Source organism: Hermetia illucens, chromosome 6 (genome assembly GCF_905115235.1).
Source record: "Hermetia illucens chromosome 6, iHerIll2.2.curated.20191125, whole genome shotgun sequence".
NCBI classification, from domain to species: Eukaryota; Metazoa; Arthropoda; class Insecta; order Diptera; family Stratiomyidae; genus Hermetia; species Hermetia illucens.
The window spans coordinates 2,706,994-2,726,209 of NC_051854.1; the positions used below are offsets into that span (position 1 = coordinate 2,706,994).

Genomic DNA, 19,216 nt, shown 5'->3' on the forward strand with positions numbered 1-19,216 from the left:
AAGCATAGAAAGTTAAGTCGGCTTTTTCCCTCGCAATTTCATGTTCAGTCTCACATCGTCTCACATCCAGAACCATCGCAAGTTGTTTCCATTCTTGGCACTCGAATACCTTTATTTTCGTTTGGAATAGCATCAAATTCGTTGATCGCTCAGTTTAAATCCTGCAGGCTTAGTTTTTCCAGTACACTGTCCAAAATTTGACTGATGATGACGGAAAATATATATCCCTAATACCAATTGTTGGCATACAATTTCCCCCTACCCTCGCCTCTGTCCTTGTTACTCTTACGGTCATCCATGGCCATAAACCCATGCTACTGAAGAAATAGCGCCAACCTAACTCCTGGTCCTCGCTAAGTAGCTGCTTCTCAGATCTGATTAGATTACTTTACTTCTCAGCGAAAATCCTATCTAATGAATAAGCCCCACCCCCCGCCAATCCTGACGAGAGTGCATACGAGGGGAGGAGGACTCCTCCCGAGCCCAGAATTTTCTCAGAGCTCAGAATAAAAATTTCAATGAGACCAAAGGATGATAGTAGAGCTCACAAAATTGTCACTCCAGTCCAAATTTTCCGCATTATTTTCACCCTGCTCTCTACGTCCTGCCCCTACCAACCCTATTCTCCTTTGTGCCTCTTGAATGCTTTAATGCTCCTAATATGTCCAGAATGTTGTGGTTTAATATCCATTCAATCACTCAAATTATCCCCTAAATTACTATCTAGGATATGCTCTATATTTTTCAATACAAAGGATATAAGCCTGATTGGTCTAAAGTCCTTTGCGGATTCATGGCCATACCTATCCTTCTTCAGTAAAAATGCTACCCGTGCATGTGTCTATATGTATGGTACATACGGGAGAGAAATACAGTTCCAATTGACCTCTACCTCTACCACAGAACAACCCTATCCTGCTGCTTTTGTAGAGTAACTTGCATTATACCGTCTAGGTTAGGAAACTTATACGGTAAGGCGCTCATTGCACAACTGATCCTTTCCTTGGCGATTACCAATTCGATGCCTTTTGTCTACTGAGACTGTTTAACTTCCAAAAGTCGTTCCAGCCCACAATCATCCTTGCTTGCGGAAAAGCTGCACCACTAGTTCTATAGTTTCACAAGAAGATCCAGTCCAGGAACCATCTCATTTTTTTCAAAAGATAATTGGCCAGAATATTTTCAAGCCTTGCAGAGTTGCTGACGATTTCAATTCTTTGAGGATAGTCCAGTCAGAACAGTTTGTAAATAATCCTAATGGCGCTCCTACCCAAGAGGACTATCAGCATTTATGCTTGCAACAGAGATTGAAAACCTCCCCCAAGCATGCTGACAAAATTAAACAGATCTTACTTCCACCACGGTGGTAGTTTCTTTTTTGCTATATTTGACCGAATATGAGGTTCTAAAAGCGTTTTTTTACTCCAGTGCAAATGAAAAATTTAACTTTGATAATGACCAAAGTTCCTCCTGTCGATCGCGATTCCTGAATAGTTTTGGAACCTGTTCCAAGGGTCGAAAAGTATCCAACTGTGGTACGACGTCGTTGCTGCAGGTTGGTCTACATTACTTTCAGCATCAATGGTGGAAATCCCCCTTAGAAGGCTAATTTTCATTTCCTCCAACATCTCCTTGTGACGTTAACTAGGTCAATGGTAAGTCGTCATGAAAGGCTTTGACCTTAGAACTTCTTATTCCAAATCGTAATTTGTAGTCCGTCTTTTCTAGTGTCTTAGGCACATTCTATTAATGGAGAGTGGGAAGGCCCTGTCTCAATATAAGGCTGATGTAACAACGTTGCAAGGGATGCACTGGACAGGGGCAAACAACACGTCTGTGTGTTGCCGTTCTTCACGAGCAACAACCTCTCTTAGCTCATCTGTCTTGCATTTGTATATGGCTTGAGGCTCCTTAACAAGAAGAGCAACGGGGTTCACTCCCGCAATCACCATCACGGTCGGTTCAGTGACAGTGCGGTACGCAGACGCCACCCGCAAAGCTACCCATGTCTGTAACTACGCGAGATTCTTACGATATATCTCCTTGCCAAGAGCGCCTCTGGACAAATTGCGTTGAACTCATCAGGAGACGTCGCCTGCTAGACATAGGACCCCCAATATTTTCCATTAGCCTACTTAACGCCGAAACTCCAACTGCAGCTTTTTGGCCGCTACTGCTTTGATTTGCTCAAAAAACCTCATCTTTGAGTCAAGAGTCAGCCCGAGGTACTTTACCGCTGGTTTTGACTCCATTATCGACTCGCCGAACGATATGGGACGAATTCTATTTTTAGTCAGGATGACTACTTCGGGTTTTTCCAATGCAATGTTGAAACCATGAATACCTTACCCGTCGCATCAATATGTCGAGTTTGCTCTGCGCCTGTTCGACAGTGCGTCCAGCAATAAGCACCCGACATCATCTACATAACCGACCAGGCGCGGGCCTTCTGGTGTGTCGAGTTTAAGTAGGCTACCATAGGTAGCGTTCCAGAGGTCCGGCCCTAGGATGGATACCTGTGCTACACCGACGTGACCTCCATCCTCCTGACCCTCTAGTGTTCGAGTCAACTGGTATCCGACGCCAAGTCACGATACAAATCCCACCGCCATCAGCGAGATTTGAGCCGCGGCCTTCCGTATGACAACCCAGTGGTCTAACCATTGAGCTATTCGTTCTGTCTGCTCGGCCTTAAGTAGACAGCGTTTCCGCAGAGCCCCGATTTTTCGGGTTACCAGTTTGTAACCGAGTCCCCACGGGTCACCTATGATAGTATAGCCAAGGTGAAACTGTACACGACCATGAGAGAATTCGGTATCCCAGCGAAATTGATTAGACTGACTAGATTGATCCTGACCAATTGCTAGGTCAGATGAAAGCAGCAGGATTACTTTCGAGACCATTCGACATCAACAACGACTTGTTGTGGGCGGGTCACTTAATTTGTATAGATGAGGATAACCCAGCCCAGAATCAATAAGGACAATATTTATGGTAGAGAAAGAAGACGCGGCAGGCCCTGCCTCAGATGGAACGATGACCAGGATTATAGATGGGTTTTAGAAATGTTGAATTAGAGTACCTTGGCGCAAAACTACTAAAGCAGACCTAAACGGGATACTGATTGTAGGCAATTGATGGTGATGAAGATCCAGGCGTGACAACCCCCTATATAGTCCGGCACGTGATATAATTCAGAAGGATATGCAACACGTTGTTTTTGACTGTCCGGGATTCGTCGCACATAGGGCGGGGGCGAAAATTGTCGCTGTGGCGCAGTTATCACCCGAGAATACCGTGGACCACATCTTAGACTCTGGAACATCTTGGAGGGCTGTCGAAAAGTTAATGAAGACTGCAGTTCGTAACTGATTCTGTCCCACGATGTAATACCGAAATGTCAGTCCCGTGAGGTACGCAAAGGAAAAGGAGGTGGTTTTAGTGAGTAAAAACCTCACATAGCCACATAGTTGGAGCCAACGGTAGGTTTCGAATATTTCCACCTTCTAATGACAAAAAAAGTTACCGAATTTATTAGGTTGTTGCAAATGAAATGTCGGATATTTGAGTAAAATTTCAAAAAACTATAACTTTTATGAAAATTAATTTTATTAGTCAAAATAAGAACCAGCAGCTTCAATGCACTTCTCCCAACGAGATACAAGGGCATTTATTCCAGTTTCGTAAAAGTCTGGGTTTCTAGAGCTAAGAATATCTTCAAAGGCACTTTTGACAGCTACTTCATTGCTGAATTGTTTCCCCGCCAAAAAGTGATCCAAATGCTTAAAAAAGTGGTAGTCGGTTGGCGAGAGGTCGGGTGAATATGGTGGATGAGGAAGAGTCTCATATCGTAATTCATTTAATTTTTGGACCGTCATTCTGGAAACATGAGGTCGGGCGTTATCATGGAGCAGTATCACTCCATCTCTGTTGACCAATCTAGGCCGCTGAACACGTAATTTCTCGTGCATTTCATCAAGTTGGGCACAATATTTCTCTGCATTAATTATTTCACCACGCTCCAAAAACGAATAATGAATAATTCCAGATGCAGACCACCAAACAGTTACCATTACCTTCTTCGGGTGAAGGCTCGGTTTTGGCATGTGGTGTGGAGGCTGATCGACATCTAGCCATTGCGCTGATCTGCGACGGTTGTCGTACAATATCCACTTTTCATCGCATGTCACTATTCTGCGCAAAAAGGGATTGTTCCTGTTGCGGTTGAGTAGAGAACTGGATATTTCCATTCGCAGCGCCATGTTTTGCTCGTTGAGTTCATGCGGAACCCACTTATCAAGCTTCTTCACCTTTCCAAGCTGTTGTAAGTGCCGAGATACTGTCGAATAGTGTACGCCTATTTTCTCTGCAATGTCACGAATCGATGATCGGGGATCAGATTCCACTATGAAACGCAACTCGTCGTTGTCGATCGATGGTCCTGGGTGTCCACGAGGTTCACTTTGGAGGGCCATGTCGCCTGATCGGAATTTTTCGAACCACCGCTGTGTCGTTCGTTCGTTTGCTGCGTCAGCTCCAAATGCTCTGCAAATGTTTCTGGTTGCCTCCGCTGCGTTGTGACCAAGTTTAAATTCATATAGAAAAAGTAGACGTTTTTGACTCCCTTCCATGCTTTTTTCTTTGAGTTTTACTTGGAACTTCAATGACGATTGAAACTGAAATGACTCCTTGATCGAACGAACGACTATTTATACTCAATTATCCCATACCACCAGAGTCACCTTGCGGCAGTTTTAAACATTAAAATCATAACTAACTTCACTTCATTGAAAAATCCGACATTTCATTTGCAACAACCTAATATTATCAGATATCGAACAGGAAAGAGGCTTTGGCACGATAAAGACAGACCCAAGGAATTAGTTGTTCGCGTGTGTGCTCAGCAGGACTCTATATTGGGTACAATATTGTGAAGCATTATGTATTATAGTATCGTTGACGTTCCAATTCCTGGGGAGGTCATGGTAGTCGGGTGCGTCGGTTAAACATATATTGTGGTTGTAAAGTATCTCAGTGATGCTGAGTTGCACCTCGTTGTTTCAAAGGAACGACTAAAAAGTAGAAGCTTTCCTTCCCTAGAGAATAAAACAGAAGTCGTGCTGACAAAAAAAGTCAAACAAAAAGGACCTATGCGAGTGTACATATAGACCCAAGGATGAACGTCAAAAAATAACCCCGTCATGCTTGCATAGAGGCATCCGATGTCAGTATAACCTTGGCAAGAACGATAAAAAATATTGAAAGTTATTCTTATAGCCAAAGTGGGGAGGTCTATACTGATCTGTGATATGGTAATTTGGGAAGCTACGCTGCATACTACATGCAACTCCAAAAGATAAATATCAGGGCTGTCTCGAAAGATACCGGGATACCCGAAACTGCAGAAAAGATATATCACCCCAGATTCTTATGAGAATTATGAAATAACGTGTATCTAAAATAAGCCCAGTTCTTCGCCTGCCCGGCACGTAAAAAACGCTAGAAGAGAGGGATTGTTGAGGAGATGACGACAGCCTTGAGAAAAAGGGTCATTGGATACCAATTTGGTCCATAACATTAAGACCCGAATATAAAGAATGCCCGAAAACATAAACTACAATCTTAAGTAATTTCTCACAAGGGATAAAGAATGCTACAGGTAAATCCATAGGTTTAATTTGGGCAGCTCCATTGTGCTAGATCCAATAGGACCGGAAAGTCTAGTTAAGGAAATGCTTAGATATACATGCATATGTCAGGAAAGCTGAAAAACAAGTAAGGGGGACAAGGGAGAGTGGATTCAATCTAGAATGGTGCAAGGAAGCTGCAGTTACGAATGCTGTCAATAAGGGAGGTGGCTAGTAGGGCAGGATCAGGGCCATAGAGAGAAAATACGGGCCAAGGGTGAAAATAATGCAGAAAAATGGTGCTCGGGGTGAACACGACCATATATGGATCTGCGGTGAAAATTATTCGAGCCCCGCTATTATCATTTATTCAAATTTCTATTCCGAGCCCTCGAGAAAACTCTGGTCCTGGGGAATCCCCTCTTTCCATTCCTCTTTTATCAAGACTAGGTAGGGATGGACGGATGGAAGGAAAACCGGTCAGTGAATCTCAACATAGGGAGGGATTAGGAAGGAAAATGTACATTGAAGGGTACAATTTTTGGATAACTAAATACCCAATTTGAGATATACATACAGATTATTGTATTTCACGGTAGCATGTTACAAAACATTAAAACTTATTTGTTAAAAACAGTATAAAAGTAGATGATTCTGTAATTCATAACGAACGATGCAGATGTATCTATTATACTTCATTATCCAATTGGCTGTTAGCCTCCCTGACGCTTTCCTTCAATGATTCGTAAGTAGGAATTGACTGAAATCGAGAATACAACATTAACCCCTTGAATTACTAAAAATCCCATTGAAATATAGAAGAATAAAGCATGCATAGAATAGCAGTTGATATGTACAGGGTTCATATCTTTTAGATAATCAACAAAAAATATACTTTTATGTTAGTGTGCCATGGACAATTCGCTTCAAGCAGGATACATCTAGTTTACTAGATTCTGTAAAATGAAATGCGTTCCATGAAAATCAAAGCATGATAACAACGAATACATTAACCTAGTGTAATACTAAGCAAAATTACTGAAATACTAAGTAATTTTTGACGAACTACATGCAGTCGGAATAGTGCCCTTCAGTTCAGTTCATGTCATCAAATAAACAATTTCAAACAACAACGACTGTGTTATGCCTATCGCAAACCACCAAGCAATAATTAAATTTTCTAGAAAAACAAGGTCTAGTGCCATTGTATTTCCCACTACGTATGTAGTATAGGTTTCTCCCCTTCAGCGTTAAAAATGTATTCCAAACTCACCGTCCAGACATCATCGTCCCATGCAGGGAACAAACGTTTGAAACTCCTTGGCTCGTTGCCTTGTTGGATCTTAACCAGAGGAACTGTTTCTTCACTACGTTCAGATGGATCGGTTCGGATATATTGCTGGAATGGAAAAGCAGAAAAAAAGGATGAAAATAAGACGTTAAACTACAGAATTAAGTTAGAAAATCCTGGAAACCCTCGCCTTCCCAGCTTGACAACTTTAATAAAAAAATTAAAATAAAAAATTGGAGGGAATCACCCAGGAAAAGATAACATAATCCCGAGACAAATTTAAGGAGGATTTCACTTTCCTCCCTACTGTCGACAGTGTTCCCTACTATTTGTAGTGTACCGTAAGGTCTCACTATTAACGCTACAAAATACATAGATGAGCCTTACCTTCGCCATGTCAATTGATTTCTCCTTTTCTTCTTTGGTTGATCCATCGCCAATCCAAACATAGATCTCATCACCACCATCAAGTACCATTATGTCATCAACATCCAAATCCTTGAAAAAAAAACAAAACATTGTAGCCCCTAAACTAAAGCATCCCTTTTTGATTTGAGACCTATACCTCTTGCTCGAAATGATGAACTTCCTCCACTTTGAATCTTCCATTTGCCAAAATCTTACAATGGAATAATCTTGGTTCCAAGAATGGTGGATATGCAGGATCAAGAACTTTATCATAATCACCTTCACCACCAAGCGCATCCCAGAAATCACTTGGTTCAGATTCTTCACTAATTTCAACAAGCTCCTTTGAGGATGCAATACGTTGTACAACATTCGCAGCCATTTCTTTTTCGAAGTCAGATGCTCCCTAAAATGATTCAATATTAGAGAAAAAATCCAGCTTATTCAGGTACCCCCTATGTCAGTCATTTACTCACCCTTCCTTTCCAAACGTAAACCTTATCAGCTACTTCCAAAATAAACGCATCGTCTGATGCCAATGACGAAGCAATAGCTGGACGTTGATCGGCCCGAACATCTTCCTGGCAAGTACCTCTCACTCGGAACAATCTTACTCCACTTTCATAAGTTTCAGGATCGTCGACATTTTTGAAACCGGAGGCATGACCACCGATAAATGTGATGAGTTTCCCTTGGAAGACCTTCAAGAAGTGACGAGGTTCGAATCCTTGTGTCACACGAACTTGAACCGCGGTGCCATTCAGTTCATCGTCTAGTTTGTAAGCATGCAAGGCTGCAGCAGCTTTTTCATCAATAGAGGATTCTTTGCCCTGGAGGTTTCAGAAATATTAAATTATAAAATCAAAAAAAAAACATGCCAACAATGAATCTGGGGATTATCGTCCCGAAATACCCAATACATGTACCAGGTAGGTAACATCAGCAAATACAGGGACTGTCAACCCGCATAGAGCCAAACTTCCCTGGTAACGTAAATGAACAACTCACCTGCCAATAGTAAAGAACATATCCTTGTCCACCTCGTTTGTTCATATAATGGTACTTAATGACATATGAATCACCCCCAAACAACATGCCATACATTTCCTTAGGAATTTCAGCCAATGCAAAGTTTTCAATACGGTAAACCTGAAAAAGGATAACATGAAGTGACATCGTTCCTCACTACCATATACTGTGCCAAATCGCTCTTGAAAATGTGCTACAAAATGGAGCTAGAGCCAAACGCGCGGAATGCATCAAAATGCAAAACTACGGTAAACCACCAAGACCTTAACTTTCAAACTAAAAAACGTTCAAACACCTACCGCTTCCAATTCTCCATCGCCATTGTCGGGCATAAAACCAATAGCACGACCTCCACTCTTCTTCAAAGCATGCAAAACAGCAGGATCGAATTCAACATCTTCGGCTGTATCTGAATCTAAAATTGTACGAAAATCAAATTCCTATTCCTCCCAGTTCTTAAAAATTCCAATCGACATACCATCATCATTGGCAGCACGAATGAGACGTGTGTGGCTCATTCCATAATCCCTCCATGTTGAGAAGTATTGTTTAAATGGAGCCGACTCAGCACCCTCAACAACTCTTTCAATATTAGTCCAAGCTGGATATTTCTTCATTTTCAAGAACTCTGAAGAAGAAATTGAATTGAAAACAGAGTTCCTTCCGAAAACCCTGGTCATGATACCCACCTTGTGCTTTAGCCATAGATTGAGTTTTCTCTTGTTGCGTGGCTCCTTTTCCTACCCAAACATAGAGACCAGATCCGGTATCCAAAATGAAGCAATCTCTTGTGTCCAACATGTCCTGTCGCAGTGGCTTTTGGCTGATAGTGTCAACTTTCAATGAACCGCTAGCATCTGAAATCTTGTACAGTGTAACACCACGTTCGTCCTTCTTTTCGAATTCTGCGTCCTCTTCAGCAACTGATGCGGCTGGTACTTGATCGGGTGAACCAGATCCTAAGACGGTGAAGAATTCCTCTTTGTCCATTGGGGTACTGAAGTCATCTGTTGGAATGAAGGTAAGTATTTTGAGTGTCAAAAAAATGTAGCACAGGTAGAGGCGGAAATAGTCCTTCTGATGGTATAAATCCTCTTGAAAAGATAATTTCATACAATTAAGGTGGACAAGAAAAGGAATTGGTGGACTCAGCGCAAAACCGGGATGTCTGGAGTTCCTTATTAAGGAGGGCCTAGACCGGATACCGATTGTTGCGCCGTTGATGATGATGAAGAACAGGAACACAAATCAACGTAGAACGGAGCACTAGGGATGTATGCACATTGCTCAAGTGTGGACTCAAATGACTATAAAAAAAAACCAAATATAGGACTGCACTACTTTGCACATGTCCCGAACACTATCCCAGAACATGTGTGGAGGTTTCGTCATTCTTCTCACTAAATCTACAGACAGCATCCGTGGATATCCCTAGCTTCCTCAGGTGATAGCGTAGCCTGCAATGGCCAGTGAGCATTCCTACTCTGATCCGGAGGCTCTTCTGGGGGAGCTGAAGCGCATTTCAGGAAACCATAGGCGATGGCGAGTAGGTGCGGTTGACGCGCTATATCCCACCAAAAGGTAAATGGCAACCATATTAAGGGTACATTGCAAAGGAATGTAAGAAGTCTCCCAAATGAAGGCCGTCCAATGGAAAAAGAAGATATGGGCGGTTGTGGCGTTAATGTTCTGAATTTAATACCTTTCTAGCAATGGAGCGGGAACATTCCCATAACAGATGAACGCTAACTCCAAACATCTTCATAACTTACGTGTTGGTGCACCCCAGAGCATTCAGGGCCTAGTGAATAGTGATTAAAATTCAGTATTAAGAGAAGAGTTACTGCCCAGAGGAGACCTTGCCTACAGTACTGAAGGGACTAATATCGGCACCAAAATTATTGCACTTCCAGATTGAGGGATCCCATGAAAATTACGTTAGCAGAATAATTTATAGACTTATACTTTCCAGAGGTTAATAATAGCAGTAACAATCAATGGCGCACCAATTCGAATCCAAGCTCTGACGCATATTAATGCACTTCATTCAAGACCGAGACGGTTCATTAGAAAGCAATATGATCAGTAATGCAACTGGTATCCAAAACTCAGCTAGGATGCAAAAAGAAGGTGGTTGTACTGAACAGAAAATTCCAAGACACTAGTGTAATACCATCAGGGCCAGGAATTTTCGATTTTTTGGAACTCTAGCCAACATCCCAGCAGAACCCACTTTGACGCTACAGCCAGGCATTGCTCTATGTGTACTTTCAAAAATATTTTAAGGTGCTCCACAGGCTTCAACTGACATTACAAATTGTCAGTCTCCAACGTTTAAGCAAAAATTTTTACCTTCTACGTTCAATCGAAACTGTTTTGAGATGACCATAACACTTGATTGTAAGTTAACCTGCTTCCCCCGAAATTAACCATGAGAGATCAATTGGCGCCGCGTTTAAGAGACTGTCCAGTGGTGGTCCATTAATGCAATCCTAAACAGTCGGTGCTTGTGGTGGGGAAGAAGCATAGCCTCTGAGCACTGGCGGTGCCGGCCCTTTGCACTCGAGCGGCCCACACCCTGCAGTCTCAATTTTTTCGTTACATAAGTTAACTATCCACCTATCCACTTTGCTACTGGTTGACAGTAGTAGGCCAACCGTGACAAGTCCTCATACAGAAAATTAGGTTCACAAAGCCTGAATAAATTTAGTATCCTTTCCCCAGTCAAGGTAATTAATTTTCAGCGCGTTAACTGAAGGTTAATGTTAATTATCTCAGAGCAAATAACGAGCGCCCTACCCTTACCTTGGGGGTGCAATTAGGTTGAAGTTGAATATCAGTCTTTCCTACCGCTCCACTACAAAATGTATCGTTCTTACCAATCTCAGATAATCCTAGGTATCATTCTGGTATCTTTAAGCAGTTGTAGTACTAAGTACTGCATAACGTTCTCAGCAGATATATACGGTACGTGCCAAGTGCTGTAAATCAAACGAAATAAAGGACAAAGGTTGGATGCAGCTTCGGCACGCTGAATTCCAGCACTTCGGTCCTTCTTTTAAAGCCTCATCATGCTATAGGTCTTAACATGATATGGACCAAAGTCCATGCCAATTTCTAAAGGAAATTTATGGTGAGTTTTTGTCGATTCCTTGTGAAGTATCAAAAAGGGAAAGTTAGGCAGTAAATAGGAAAGCGCATACTATATTCAGCAGATAAACTGACGGGAGCTCTGGTTACGCTCAACCTCAATGCATCTCTTTCGAAACACAAATTTCTTCTCAATTTCGTATAAATTTTCGATGCATTCCAAATTAAAATGTGAACAAAAGGATGAAATTATAGTGGAAGAGCCACCAGGCATAATCATGTATCCTGCAGCTGCTTTAAAAAAGTTCATCCAAAGTTCAATGTCCACCTTAGCAGCTACGTCACTAGATTTTATTCTCTCTACCTACCAATAATATGAACTCTAGCTCGTCCATGATGATCCTGATCACGTATTTGATTGGCAGCACTAATAGCTTTCAACTTTTCGACCCTTTTAGCTGACGATCCAACATACACGTAGATATTATTGCCAGCATCCAGAATGAAGCAATCACCGCGGTTCATCGATGAAATGGACAAGTTGACTTGTCGAACGCGAACATTCCTCTTACCCTTAACCTGGAACAAACGTTTTTCACCAGCTGCATTGACCTCTGCATGTTGGAATCCACTCGCTACACCTCCTTTCTCATAGCGAATTCCTTTTAAAGTCATGGAAAAAAATATACAAAAATAACAAAAAATTATAACATTTATAAAAAAATATTTGAAAAATAAAAAATGTAAAAAAATAGGAAATCTCGTCTTAAATGATATAATAATAAAAAAATTATGAAAATTCTGTTTTTAAACAAACCAAACACACCTAGTTGCATTAAATAAATGAAAAATACTTTATTTATTTTTACCAATACTTTTTTTATATCAGTCACTTTGTTTCAAAAAAAATTTGCACGCAAATCAAAAAGAAAAATTAATTGAAAATTTGACGATAGTGTAAAAACTCAATCACTTTCAAGTTGGTTTGATGCAAATATGTCACTGTCTCCTAATTTTTGGTTCTTAAGTTGTTCACGCTCGCCACAATAAGCTATTCATTACCGTTCTAGACTGTCGGCGTTATATTGGGGTCGCGATTACCAGAATACTGTGAAAAAATTGTAGTTTTAGTTAAGGAAATTTTGGCTTAAAATTTCTAGTTGGAACCCAAAAAACCACTACTGGGAATAAATGTGAAATAACTGCGATATTCCAACAGGCAAAGAATTTCAAAATCGTCCTTTATATTTGTCGACCCCTGTTTATCTCAGCTTGCGATACAAGAGTACCTCTGAGGCACCTCTGAGACTTGGAGAAATTTTTTTACGTTGTCCACTGACAGACTTTACCTACTACATTCTGATTGCCCCCCTTAAATTTCAGCAACAAAACATTTACGCAAGATGCAGGACGTGCTTACATTACAACCGGGGTGGGATATTTCAAAACCTCGACCCTATCTTTACAGAAATTTCACATTTACCACAAACACAACTGTTCAAACCAACCAATGAACAATAGCGCCTTAAATCTGGTTATAGTATCAACTGGGCAATTGTCTTTTATTCAAAAAGATACTGAAACAATCTTTTAACATGAGATTCTCCAACAAACCATTCAAGTGTATTTAAAGCCCTATTGTCCACAAGTTTACACAACGGGGACCACAAAATCCAGTGCTAACCTGCAACAGACTATTTTAGCTGATATTCCCAAGGCATTTCGATTTCATGATTTGCTTCCTTTAAGTCCATTTGGTAGGACTCATCAGAAGACTTCGGTTCATTTCTAAACTCTAAAATGTCGTCCTGTCAACAAATGACTCGACAACATATTTCTTTTTTTGATTTGATAAGCGGCAAATTCACAAATTGCTGTTCAAAACATCTCGTGACAGATATCTAATACTTAATTAAAAACGTAAAATAACAAAATTTCCCAGATAGGTCAGACACAGAACATAAAAAAAATGGCTGATTCACATAAAAAAATACCCAAAATACACAATTTCACCCCAACCAACTTTAGCCGCATTAATTTTGCGTTGTCCTACTTTTCCTGGTAAAAGATGGAAGATTTTTGTATTAAATTTATTCATCCCTTCAAAATTAGTTATAGAAAAATTAAATTCAAATATTCTGTTTTCAAATATGGATTTATCGATAATCGTACTGGTTTGCATGGTTTGAGGTTTCTTCGTTATTAGTAATGAACTAGCTGCAGAGCACCTGCTTACTATAAATGGACGTCCCTTAGTCGTGGTTTCCAACTTACTGACTTAAGACTAAACGGCATATTGACTTCGAACTCTTTTGAATACTCAGCGTTCAAATTCAATCCTTAGATCTAACTTTACAGCTTCCATTGAATAAATAAATTGATGATAGCACTGGGGTCGGAAAAATCCTAGGAGACATTCTCCCGTCAAGAGAGCAGTCCGCCCCTTCCTTAATGCAAAAACCAGAAATACTAAGCAGAAAAGACCGAAAACCTATAGCCACAAAGGGCGGTAGACTATCATCGGAAAGCCCGGAGGGGCGCAAGACTATGGTCAAAACGCTGGTAGACTATGATTGAAAGGCTTGAAGACTATGGACGAAAGCCCGGAAGACTATGGGCGAAAGTCCAAAAGTCTATGCTCAGAAAGCTAGAAGGCTATGGTCAAAACGCCAGAACACCAGAAAACTGTGTCAGAAGGCCAGGAAACTGCGGTCAACAAAAGGCGGAAAGACTATGGTCAAAAGGCTGAAAGACTATGACCAAAAGGCTGAAAGACTATGACCAAAAGGCTGATAGACTATGGTGAAAATGACCGAAGATTATAGTCAACATGACCGAAGATTATAGTCAAAACTATAGCCAAAAGGAACGCAAAGCATAGTCGAAAGACCGAAAGACTAGCGTCAAAAAGCCGGAAGACTATGGTCAGACCAAAAAATTATGGGGAAAAAACCGGAAGATTTTGGCCCAAAGACTGGACGACAATGGTCAAAGGGCAAGCAAACTATAATCAAAAGACTGGAAGATTATTTTCAAAAGGCCGGAGGGCTATGATCAAAAGCGACGCAAGACTATAATTAAAAAGGATAAAAGTCTATGGTTTTAAGCTGGAAGATTATAGTCAAGAAGGCTGTGAACTACAAAAAGAGAGGTTACAATGGAAATGGCAGGTAAACTACAGTGAAAAATGCGGAAAGACCACAGCAAAGTGGAGGAAAATCTTGTCTTTCAATATCAATGTCATAATCGACTCTGTGAAGCCTATATTTGCACGTCCTCAGAGGATTACGACATCTCCGTCTTCAAGGTCTAAGAATACACGCACTTATTACTATGGATTGTTTATTTCAAACTAGATTTATGAGATCACCTCCCTACAGACCTTTTGCGCTGATATTCATAAAGCCTTCTGCTAACAAATTTTTGCACTTCGCTTCCTGGATGTGGATGGTTCTACTAAACTACTGAACCTACCATATTAATCCTCCTATATCTCTTCATAGGAACATAATCATATATTTGTATAACCTTCAAGATGTCCTTAGTAACTGACTTTCCCCAAATACCAAGGGGAGACAGAGGAAAAGTGCACACATATTTTCTGCATATTAACCTCATCTAGAAATATGCGGCGCCAACTCAAAGTGAAATGAAAGAGTTACTAGGAATAATAAAAAACTTTCTTGAAATGAAATATATTCGGAGTGGAGGAAGGGTCTCTCTGAAAAGCGAGTGCCTTTTTAGTTGAAAACCGAGGTCTCACCAAGTCCTCACCTCCTTTCTAAATACCTGTCTTTTTCTTGAATCATATAACCTTCTAAGAATGCAAGCACCATGCAGGAATGCAAAAATCTCCTTTTCGGAATGGTAAGACTATCTGCTTCAAATAGAGGCGGCGCCTTCTGCTAGTGGACACTCTCGTCAAACAAAAGCATTTCTTCGAACCAGCAACACTTTTCCTTAAAATGCGCGGTTTTGGGAACGAAAGTAAGCTCTTCTTAGTAGTGGACACTTCCCAGATATTGCACCACCTTCTCAAAAGAAACACTTTCTCGAGACGGAAGTCATTTCCTGAAAGAGAATCATTGCTCTGAAGTAGGAGATCCTTCCTAAAAGGGGAGCACTTTTCTTGAATGAGAGATTCTCCGGAATGGAAACACTTTCCTGGAATGGAAACTCGTTTCGGGAATGGTTGACACTTTCCTCGAATAGGAACACTTTCCGGGATTAGAAGCAATTTACGGGATTAGAAGTACATAAAGGAGATGATGCAATGTATGGAATTGGAACCACTTTTTTGAACCAACCACTCACAACCAACTACCCTCTCAGAATCAACCCCCCTCTCAGAATCATCCTTTCTCGCGGAATCAACCGTCCTCTCGGAATCAACCATCCTCTCGGAATCAACCGTCCTCTCGGAATCAACCGTCCTCTCGGAATCAACCAACCGCTCAGAATCAACCAAACTCCCTCCCTATCAACTAGTATCTGAGAATCAAATAGTATCTCAGAATCAACCATTGCCTCAGAATCAACCAGTACCTCAGAATCAACCAGTGCCTCAGAATCAACTAGTCATTCAAATCAACCAGCACCTTGCGATCGGCCAATCACCCAGCAATAACGAGGCACTAATAATCGAGCTGTTCCTCAGAATGAAAATGTCTCGCGGAATGAAACAATCCCACAGAATATAACATACCTAAACAAACTCAGGACCATCCTGTCAAATTCAGGACCATCCAGCCAAATTCAGCACTATCCAGCCAAATTCAGCACTATCCAGCCAAATTCAGCACTATCCAGCCAAACTCAAAACTATCCAGCCAAACTCAAAACTATCCAGCCAAACTCAAAACTCTCCAGCCAAACTCAGGACCATCCAGCCAAACTCAGGACCATCCAGCTAAACTCAGGACCATCCAGCCAAACTCAGGACCATCCAGCCAAACTCAGGACCATCCAGCCAAACTCAGGACCATCCAGCCAAACTCAGGACCATCCAGCCAAACTCAGACCATTCCAACCATATTCAGGGCCGCCCACCTAAACTCTAGACCATGCAATCTAACTCAAGACCATCTAACCAACCTCAGGACCATCCAATCAAACTCATAACTTCCCAGCCTGACTGAGGACCACCCAACTAAACCCTAGATGATTAAACCAAATTCAGCACCGCCTATCTCAGAACGCCTGCCCAAACCCGGAACGCCCAATCCAGACTCAAAATCCCTAATCAAAAGGATACTCCATCCGACTATACACTTAGGGCTCATCCCTATACTCTCAAAATCTAGCCCTATCTAAATTTCTAATTGAGACAATTTCTACCTAACTCCAAAACCAATCCGAATTCATGGTTCACTAAAATAGCAGAAATAGCAAGCAGGGCCCCTTATCAAAAAATAAACAACACAAGCAAAACACTTGGAACTCCCGAATCATCCCAAGATGTTGAAAAATGAAAATTAAAACCGAATTAAAAATAAATGTGCAAAACTGATCTCCTTTTCAGTACAATATGGCGAACTTGACTTAAGAATGTAACGGACTACCAAATGAACTCAATTCGCGTGATTCTCTCCTCAATCCATACAAACCATAATTGCATGGTATTATCGTTACAAAAAGGGAAGAAACTCACATAACTGCAGGACATTGGAAGGGTTTTAAGAGTGTCAAATATTTTGGAAGATTGCCGGTCGATCTTACACGCGCCTATGTTTATGTTTATGCATTTGGCACGTATTATCATCCGTGCAAGAGCAATCAGTGTGTTTCCTCTTCTTACGATGGCCACTTTCATGATTAGTTGGAGAACTATGTCTCAAACTGTTCGATGTTTCCTTAACACTAACCGGAGTAATAACACTAATGTCCCTGTGACGATGCATAGGCCCAGTACTACTACCAACTTTAAGGCGCTCTAAAAACAAAATAATCCATCAACTCTCAATCTAGACCCAAGTAACGGGCGTGCAGGATCAAAGGGTAACCAAAAATGCGCCTCTTTCATGATCCTGCATATGTCAAAAGTAGAAGATCAAAATAAACAAGATAAGTTACCATCGCCGGCTGGTAGCTGCAATGATAAGCTTGAGCGTCTTCGATCTTTTCTATCGTCCGTCTTGCTCGCCTTCGAAGGCTTCAGAGTCTTCGACACCTTAGTTGAAGTGTCATCCATTGGAGGTTTGCGCTTGTGCAATGTTAAATCATTTGATACATTCAACGGCTGGTGCGAAGACAAATGGGCGGCCATGTCGGTCGCTATGGGAGCCCGGCCTGACATCTCGCTCAGTCGACTCTTCGGTACATTCAATCCAGCAGATTTTCTCTCTCTATCGTGCCTAGATCTCTTCTCCACATCACTCACATTACTAGACCTTCTACGTTGCCTGTTGGTATCCAATGCATTGACCATAAGCTCCAACTCGTGTGGGTCATCTTCACCAAATGTAACCACAGACGGGTTCGTCTTAAACCTAGGCACAGTGCGACGTGATCCTTCCTTTGGAGGCATTTCACCTGCCTTGTCTTTCTCCGAAGGCTGCCGAAGAATAGACGGCCTGATTCCTGGTTGTCTTGGAACTGTTTCCATGGAAATTCTCTGTGGTACCACTTTCTCCAATGATACTTTGGACTCGTCTTTAGAAAGTTTATGTTTACTTTGGAAGATCTTCGATGGTGTCATTTTTTCTGCAGAATATCGGGGAATGCGATAGTTTCCGTAAGGTTTTCGAATTCTATAGTCTGATATCTTCGATACATTTTCCGGTCTTTCGAGTAGGACTACTTAAGAATCAATATGGGGGACATTATTCAAAATTTTATCGTCGGAGGTTTCATTACCTTCATCTGGTTCTCCCGCAGGTTCTTCTGGCTCTTGTTCAGGTTCCGGTTCTGGTTCTGGTTCAGGTTCTGGTTCAGGTTCCGGTTCTGGTTGTGGTTGTGGCTCAGGTTCCGGTTGTGGCTCTGTCTCTGGTTCAGGTTCAGGTTGTGTTTCCGGTTCTGGTTCAGGCTCTGGTCCTGGTTCAGGCTCTGGTCCTGGTCCTTCCTGTGATCCTGACTCTGGCCCTTTCTCCGCGTCCTTGTCAGCATCCGATTTTGAGCTAGCTTGGTCATCAGATGGTTCTTTTGCTGCCCCATCTTCTGCATCATCCGGACTAGTATCATCCCGTTCTCCACCTTCACTACCACGTTCACTTCCATCTTCACCACCTCCTTCACCATCTTTCTCTTCTCCGATCACATCGACTAAGTACCAGACAAGGAGTGACAGTGAGTAAATCGCGAGGCAGCAAACATTTGCTGGTGGGAAGGCAAAGACAAACTCATCGTCAACTGACGCTAACGCAGCTGGGGGTCGTCCCCAATGACATGGTATCACGTTCTTTTCCGCTAGGAATGCGAAAAATCCCGATAGCAAAACCATGCTATGTTTTTTCTACACAATTCTCTTTTTTTCACTTTTTTCCGTTTCAACTGAATGTGATTATCTAAATATTTACTAAATCTTCACCACTGAAAATTTTTTTTCGCCATAATGTGCTTGGGAATATCTGCTCCTTTCGTGTATTTGCAACAAATGCCCGATTGCACAATACTGAAACATATGAACTGGAGTTGGATTGTCAAATAAGCAGGGAGAGCTGAGCAATCCGTGCCAATTCTAGAATTTACCTTGAGTGTTTTTTTTTAATTTTACGGAGCGTGCACACTCAGTTCTTTTTCTACCAAATTTATGTCTTTAATAATTGCGTGCAAA

The 19,216-nt window shown here is 41.5% G+C and overlaps 2 protein-coding genes across 7 annotated transcripts in view; both read right to left on the reverse strand.

Moving 5' to 3' along the window:
- Positions 1-6,188: 6,188 nt before the first annotated feature.
- LOC119658964 (gelsolin) overlaps positions 6,189-19,216 on the reverse strand; it is a 41,457-nt gene continuing 28,429 nt past the window's right edge. For 2 of the 3 annotated variants that reach the window (XM_038066838.1, XM_038066840.1), the window contains 10 exons: positions 11,814-12,107; positions 9,045-9,362; positions 8,834-8,983; positions 8,655-8,770; positions 8,335-8,475; positions 7,803-8,156; positions 7,484-7,732; positions 7,306-7,416; positions 6,901-7,026; positions 6,189-6,387 (listed from right to left, as the gene is read on the reverse strand). In XM_038066838.1, coding sequence (XP_037922766.1) covers positions 6,316-6,387; positions 6,901-7,026; positions 7,306-7,416; positions 7,484-7,732; positions 7,803-8,156; positions 8,335-8,475; positions 8,655-8,770; positions 8,834-8,983; positions 9,045-9,362; positions 11,814-12,107 — 1,931 coding nt within the window. In that variant the 3' untranslated portion in view covers positions 6,189-6,315. Of the gene's footprint in view, positions 6,388-6,522; positions 6,584-6,900; positions 7,027-7,305; positions 7,417-7,483; positions 7,733-7,802; positions 8,157-8,334; positions 8,476-8,654; positions 8,771-8,833; positions 8,984-9,044; positions 9,363-11,813; positions 12,108-19,216 lie in introns of all 3 variants that reach the window. The other variant, XM_038066839.1, reaches the window with a different exon arrangement.
- On the reverse strand, positions 12,211-19,205 carry LOC119658965 (proteoglycan 4-like). 4 transcript variants are annotated; one of them, XM_038066841.1, is made up of 5 exons: positions 18,301-19,204; positions 17,518-18,243; positions 17,096-17,377; positions 13,130-13,503; positions 12,211-12,553 (listed from the first exon to the last, which is right to left on the reverse strand). In XM_038066841.1, the coding sequence occupies exons 1-3, from the start codon at positions 18,881-18,883 to the stop codon at positions 17,160-17,162; spliced, it is 1,527 nt and encodes a 508-aa protein (XP_037922769.1). In that variant the 5' UTR covers positions 18,884-19,204; the 3' UTR covers positions 12,211-12,553; positions 13,130-13,503; positions 17,096-17,159. The 4 variants fall into 4 exon arrangements, with proteins under 4 accessions (XP_037922769.1, XP_037922771.1, XP_037922772.1 ...); XM_038066843.1 differs by having other exon boundaries at positions 12,214-12,553; positions 17,518-18,240; positions 18,301-19,200; XM_038066844.1 differs by lacking the exons at positions 13,130-13,503; positions 17,096-17,377 and having other exon boundaries at positions 12,222-12,553; positions 18,301-19,197.